This window comes from Tupaia chinensis, unplaced genomic scaffold (assembly GCF_000334495.1).
Source record: "Tupaia chinensis unplaced genomic scaffold, TupChi_1.0 Scaffold000276_1, whole genome shotgun sequence".
NCBI lineage: Eukaryota > Metazoa > Chordata > Mammalia > Scandentia > Tupaiidae > Tupaia > Tupaia belangeri.
In genome coordinates, this window is record NW_006159758.1 from 1,410,805 (window position 1) to 1,418,483 (window position 7,679).

Below are 7,679 nucleotides of genomic sequence, written 5' to 3' on the forward strand. Positions count from 1 at the left end.
CCCCGCAACCCCCGGGACCAGCAGTTAGCATAATGGCTATGTCACTGGACTCCCATGTAGTCGACCGCAGTTTGTGTCACGGACCCAGTGGCTTAAAACTCACACTGGGCACATGTGCGTGCGTGCCCAAGATCCCGAGAGGAGAACGGAGAAGGGATTGTGGTGTGGCCATCACCCCTGGGGGGTGATTTCTTGCTTTCTGTCTCTCTGTCTCTCTCTGTCTGTCTGGCAAACACACGTGCCCTATAGCAAAAACCTCTCCAAACCACCACCCCCCCCCCAAAAATGAAAAAGTTCTACTTAACTCTACAATTTCCTTCTTTTAATTCAACTTACATTTTCTTGAAAAAGTTCAGGATGCATGCCTCGAACAAAATGCAAAGCGAACATCAACTGATCAGCCTGCAAAGAATAACAGATGTTATCTTCTTTTCACAAATTTGTGTGTTCAGAAAAGTAGTCCTTGAATTTTGTTTCCCAAAATCTGTATTCATCTTTGTTATCTACTTGTATTAATGTAAGAAACAACTATTCAGATTGCATCTGCATAGAGCAAACACTTCTCAATCAAGGACAGAGGAGGTAAAGTAAGTGGTAACATTTTTAGAGAAAATATTAAAGATTAAGCAGAGTGTACATCTCACTAAAAAAAAAAAAAAAACAAACAAACAAACAAAAAAAAAACAAAAAAAATAAAAAACAGGGTCCTTAAGAGTTAGATTATAAACTACTGATAGAAAATATGACCAAGTCTACATGTAAAAATAAGAACTAGGAAAAACATGCCCATGTTTCCAGGACACAATAAAATCGCATGGAATCTAGATAAAAAGATGTCCTCTAGGGACCAGCAGGTGGTGTAATGGTTATGTTGCTGGATTCCCACATAGTTGACCATGGTTCGAGTCCTGGACCCATGGCTTAAAACTCACACAGAATGTGTGTGCATGTGTGCCCAAAATCCCAAAAGGAGAATGCAGTATAAGCGATTGCAGCATGGCCCCCACCTCTGGGGAATGATTTCTCACTTTCTATCTCTGTCTTTCTTGTGAGCATATGCACCCTATAGCAAAAACCTCACTCTAAAAAAAAGTGTTCTCTGAAAAATTAAACATAATACTTGTGACTAGCACAGTCTTAATGTATAAACCGTAATGCTGAACAATAAAGATTCCCTAAACAACAGAATTAACAGTGAACCTATTGGGTTACCTGGCAAGAGTATGGGTAACCTTGCCTTTTAGATAGCTATTCTCTTAAGCTAGATCTCAAAGAACTCAAAAAGATAGGGCATCATCAAAGATGAGTTTAATGTCCAAAATTACCAACATTAGAAAGCAATACACTATCAACAAGAGTTGTTATAAGAAAGAGGAATAAAATCCCAAGAGTTTAAGATAGTAGAATAACCTGAAAGAGACTCTCTAAGTATGATGAAATAGTTAAGGACATAAAAAGGAGAAACTAAAATATCCTAGAAGCAAACAATATCTAAAAAAGGCAGATGGGGGACTGAAGGGAGAACTTCTGGAAATAAAATTACAGATGATGAAATTAGACTCACATAAAGAAAAATTAGTAAAATGGATTTTTTAAGAACTCTGAAGAAATTACATTGAAATAAAATTAGAACCAAATTTTGTAAAAGATTGAATACAAATATGAATTTCTTTTAAAAGCTTTTTATCATATTGGCCATGTGCTTGCTGGAGAGAAACAGAAAGAGAGAAAAAGTGAGAAATCACTCCCCAGGGGGGTGGTCATACTGTCATACTGCAATCCCTTCTCTTTCATTCTACTCAGGATTTTGAGCATGTGTGTGTTACACATCTGGCATGGCTTTTTCTCCCTCTTTCTTCCTTCCTTCCTTCCTTTTTTCCTTCCCCTCCCTCCCTCCCTCCCTCCCTTACTCTCTCTCCTCTTCTTTCTTTCTTTCTTTCTTTCTTTCTTTCTTTCTTTTCTTTCTTTCTTTCTTTCTTTCTTTCTTTCTTTCTTTCTTTCTTTCTTTCTTTCTTTCTTTCTTTCTTTTTCCTTTCCTTTCCTTTCCTTTCCTTTCCTTTCCTTTCCTTTCCTTTCCTTTCCTTTCCTTTCCTTCTTTCTCTTTTTTAGGTTTTTGCCCTTGTACTTGCAGGAGAGAGAAAGAGAGAGAAAGTAAGAGGGAATGTGAGAAACCAATCCGCCAGGGGGTTAATCAGGCCACAATCCCTTCATCCATTCTCCTCCTGGGATTTTGGTCATGAATGCACACAAGCCCAGTGCAATTCTTAAACTGCTAAGTTCAGGACTGGAACTGCAGAGTTGGCCATGTGGAATCCAAACACACTGCTGGGATGAGTTTTGAGCTACTGGTGCAGGAGACTCGAAATGCAGTCAATTATGGTGGGAGTCCAGCAATGTAACTATTATGCCATCTGCTGGTCCCTACCATTAACTTTTTTCCTTGAAAATTGATGTGTAGGGTCTGTCATTGTGGGTACCATCTTCAACACTCTCATCCCTTCTTAAAGAGAGTTAGCCATTTGTAAACTAAAGATTTCTTTGGGCACCATGCCAATAAACCTTTTGTCAAGCATCAATGATTTTTATCATTCTTCTACCAAAACTTAACCATAAATTTAATGTTTGTTCTTGCTTCAACATCAGTAGAATTCATGTTGCTCTGATGAGGGCTGTTTTCAAGTAAATGTTTTATCCTTTTCAGTGCCTTAAACTAGATCTTGTTCAGATATATTATGAAAAGTTAATATTAGTTTATTTTGGTGAAAAAAAATTTCCTAATTTATGTAGTTTTTCATAAAATCATTCCCATGAACTTTGTGAAGACCTCTCTTTAAATGAACATTTAAAATGATTATAACATCCAGTTTAAAATAAATATATAATGATTAAGATACATAAGATAATAAATATATTACTTTGAAGGTTTTATCATTTGCTGATACAGTTCAATTCTTTTCATTTTCTTTAATTTGCCATAGGGTGCATGCATTTGCCACAGAGAGACAGAGAAAGCGGGAGAAGGAGACAGCACCCTCCACAAGGCATGTTTATACTGCAGTCCCTTTCTCCATTTCTTCATCCTGTCAGGTTTGGGGCATACGTGTACATAAACCTGGGGTTTTTCAAGCCTCCAGGTCTGGAATTTTTTTTTTTTTTGAGAGGTTTTTGCTATAAAGCGTGTGCACTCGCCAGACAGACAGACGGAGACAGAGAGATAGAAAGCGAGAAATCCCCCTCCAGGGGGGATGGCCAGGCCACAATCCCTTCTCTTCCATTCTCCTCTTGGGATCTTGGGCACACACACACACGCACCCAGCATGAGGTTTAAGCCACCAGGTCTGGGACTCGAACCGCGGTCGACCACATGGGAGTCCAGCGACAAAGCCATTATGCTAACTGCTGGTCCCCAGGCCTGGAATTTGAACCATGCAGACAGCCAGCCATGTGGGATCTAGCTCCCTTAACCACCAGGCCATGGGGTCAGCCCTAGTTAACTCCTTATAGCAGAGATATATACCATACAAACTTACCCACAGTATACTACACTTATTTAAAAATTTCTTCCTTTGAACTGAGGAAGAATAATGTAGTCTGCAATGTTAATGGACAGAAGAATGGCCCCTGACATTCTATGATCCTCAGATTATCTACTGTAATCAGTAAGTTAATTGCTAATTATTACTGAGACCAATTTGAAAATGTCAAAATATAGGTGCACAATGTTTTATTGATAAATGGCTATAGGCTGTTAACTTCTTCCTGATTTTCTGGTCACAGAAGATACCTGACCATAAGTATAACCATAAAGGTATAGTATCGTCAATCACAGTAAATCATTCCACAGGTACCAATACAAGGAGTGCCACGTCATCTAAGCAAGGCCAAAAAGATTTTTCTCAATGGTTTTCCAAGACAGAAAGAGCAGAAGAAAGCTCTTTTCACCATCTGGCTGCCTACCATACCAATGAATCTATTTTAGCCATAAATATTTAATAGTAATACTATAAAAAGAAATGATGATTCAAAAATAAAACTAAAAAACAGAGTTTACATAAAGAGAATGAGAGAGAGAGGACATGAACACAGCTGGTAAGCACAATATCTCCAGTTCAATTTAAGTAAAATTGAGAATGAATGAATCAAGCTTAAGGATTTCCTGTCAATATCCAAAATTAAGGGGGTCAAACATAACACCCATAATCATGGCTAGTGGAAGGCTGTAGGGGGAACTGTGGTAAGTGGATACTCTGGTCCAACAGTAACACAATGCTCTGTGAGGCAGACCCACATGGGAGGGTTCTGTATGTACGGAAATATCCTTGAATATTCTGGACACACGTGTGCCCATAATCCAGACCTGTCTGAGTTCAAGGGTGGATCATGATGTTGACTATCCTGTGATGCCATCTGCTATATGGCACATGTGCTCACCACAGAGAGACAAAGCGGAAGAGAGAGAGAGAAAGAGAAAGCAAGCCACCAGATCTGAGATTCAACCCTGGTCAGCCATGTGGGAGTCCAGTGCCGTAACCACTGTGCCATCTGCTGGCCTAAGTAAATATTTTCATAACTTTAAAATTCTTGATCTACTTTGCTTATAAGATCATGTTTATAAGACTAGGAAGTTGGGTGATTTTAATTCAATGTCAAGTTTACTTGGGTTCTGTGAGAAAAAAAATTTAATATCAAGGGAGTATATAATAAGTAAAATCTCAACTGATTACATACACAAATAGCTGGCTGAAAGAAGAAAATTCAGAAAGAGGTCCAGCCATGGTAGCACAGATAGTAGAACAACTCTGCACTTCTGGAGCCACATGGAAGAAGGCAGTTTGGATCCTGGGTCAAACTGAAACATGCAAGGCATGCACACATACATCCATAATTGTGCCTGGTGGAAGGTGGAGGGGGGACTGTGATAAGATGATACCCTGAGGAGGATGCCTACTTTTTTCCATCTCACGTTTGTAAGAAGTAAGACAAATAATCTTTAAAAAGTTTTAAAAGAGGTGTTAGACTACTGAGTGGTATTAAGTCATCCATACTTCTTCACATTACATCAACACACTCTAGTAAACGAAGAGCAAAACTACGAGGTAACGATTCATGGGGCACAAAGGAACTTTAAGGTCAATTTCACAGCTGAGATCAAAGGTACATTTTTAGATATAGTGGTTTGTTTCATCTGCATCCTATCAATGAGAAAGATTCAGCATCAAGCAGAATGCATTTGAATTATAACATCCTCTAGACTTGAGTAACTGAAAGAAAGGTTACTGGCTCTGGATCTTAGATTCATCTTCCATATAACAGGGTTGCTGTAGGCTTTAAATAGTAAAATATGTAAGGTATTAACAAAAGATGATAGGTAATGATTACGTTTTGATATGCAGTAAACTGGTATACTGTATAATATTAAAAATGAAATTTACTTCAAAAATATTCCATAAATCCTAGATTCTCAAAGAGACTGAGAAAAAACAGAAATTGTAAGTAATCCATTCCACTTACTTCTAGTCTACAATATTCATTGCTTTCAGATATGTTCAATAAAAAGTATACAGTATATGTTACCTTATGAAGAAAAGTCTTGCTCTTATCTCAAAGGAGAAGATGTAGCATAGAGTTTAAGCACTAGAACTTGTGCTTAAGGCTAAGTCATACATTTCAATGAAAAATTCTCTGCATATTCAACTGTACTTCCAGAAAGCTCAAAGGGTTAGATATGATACCAAAAGTTTCAAAGTTATCTTAGCAGATGAAAATGATCTAAATTATCAAGATTCCTTTTAATAGCCAAAGATTTTTAAATTTCTGAATACTCAACCAAAAACTTTCCTTTTAATATAAGAAAACACAGTTTGATGGGAAAAAAATCATAATCTAAATTAAATTATTTATAAACTAATTATAATCATGATATGCTATTATTTTTTTAATATTTTATTTTTTAATTGCCAAAAGGTGTGTATGCTTGCCAGAGAGAGTAAACGCTTTCCCCACTGCAGCATTGTCAGGCCTTAATCCATCTCTCCATCTGGTTGGGTTTCTGGTGGGTGTGTACATGTGAGTGCCTAGCATGTTCCCAACCCATAGGGCTGGGGCTAAAACCACAGTTGATCATGTGGAATCCAGTTCCCTTAACTGTTAGACTACAAGGCTGACCCTAATATTTTATATTGATAAAATTGGATGATATCCATCCAATTTTCACTTAATCAATAACCAAATTCATCTGGAAAGGTGAATTGCATAGACATTAACTTTCAAGGAGTTTATGTGAAAATATTTATCTTTATATCCACCAGACATTCTTTCATATCATTTCAATTTATGAGATGATACTTCCATGAGGATGGGGAAACAATAACAATATACTCTCTCAATCCTCCCTTCCAACCCTTCTCTATACACTCACCCAATACAGCTGGAAACTAACATTCAGACAATAGCTCCCATAGTTTGTATGATTTGAAACTATGACCAGAGATGAGGAAATATGCAAAGAAACTTACTTATACATAGTTATAAGAAATTAAATATATGATCTATCCTATAATTGTCTAAAATACTGAGAAAACTGAAGTAAGAACTTCTGATCTCTTGAAGAAAAAGGAACGGTATGGCAAAAAAAAATCTAAACCAAAATTGCTAGACAACTTTATTTGGTTTAATTTATTAAAAGTCTAAATTTTCTGCTACAAAACAAGTCAGTCATTTTTCTGTTCCAAATCAACTTGCTTTCAGTTCAACATGATATGAATACTAAGAATCCTAGTCTGTTTTTATTTCAAAAGTCTTTGGCTGCCATATTGCCATTACCTACACAACAACAAAACAGGCATGAGAGAAACTGGCACAGTTTAATGTTATGCTGATTGCTAAAAACCCAAAAAAGTCTTTTACTAAAATATAAAATTAGTTCCATCCTAAGTAAGGTCATAGTGCTAAATTTTAAGAAATATATCTCATTGCTCTATGATTAATATGCTTCCTGAATTTTTATTCACCACTGAAACTCTATGAAATGTTGAATTCATGCTTCATAGGTTCAGTATTACTCAAACAGAAATATGAATTTTATATAAAAAACTCTACAGTCAATTAAAAACATTTTTAAAAATTATAAACTATATTTTTCTATCATTTTCACCTGTTCACAATAGAGAAGTATGACTCAAGGAAGACAATGAAACATCCCAGTTGGGTACTAAAATAAGAAGAAGGTCAGGCCTCTCAACTTCTCTCCTAGTATAACAAAATGCTGCCCTCAGCTTTACTTAAATGTATTTTTAAAAGGTAAAGAACTTCAAAGAAGTCACCTCACTATACTTCACCGATATATTAAGTCACCTTGGAATTGAATACTTGCCTTTCCCTAATTACACTATAAAATATATAGACCACAAGAATTTAATCACTAAATATACTGTATTAGTAAAAATAAAGTAAGAATATATAAACTGAAGTATAGATATGTAAGTCAGAAACACGTAGAAACTCCAAAATAAAAGCTACTAATCTTTGGAAATAATAAGGAAGTATTTATTATCTTTTTTACTTAAAACACTTCTCAAGAATAATATTTATAAACTATTCACCTTCTTTCTTTCTTTTTTAAAAAAATTTGCTATAAGGCATGTGTACTTACCAGAGACAGACACAGAAAGAAAGAGGGA

The 7,679-nt window shown here is 36.1% G+C and overlaps 1 protein-coding gene across 1 annotated transcript in view; it reads right to left on the minus strand.

Moving 5' to 3' along the window:
- The window catches only part of LOC102487405 (cytoplasmic dynein 2 heavy chain 1), a gene marked incomplete at its 5' end in the record, with an annotated part of 254,523 nt that overhangs the window by 110,253 nt on the left and 136,591 nt on the right, over positions 1 to 7,679 (minus strand). Inside the window, one exon of the mRNA XM_006150080.2 lies at positions 337 to 402. Within this exon, the coding sequence (XP_006150142.1) occupies positions 337 to 402 (66 nt within the window). The remainder of the gene's footprint in view (positions 1 to 336; positions 403 to 7,679) is intronic.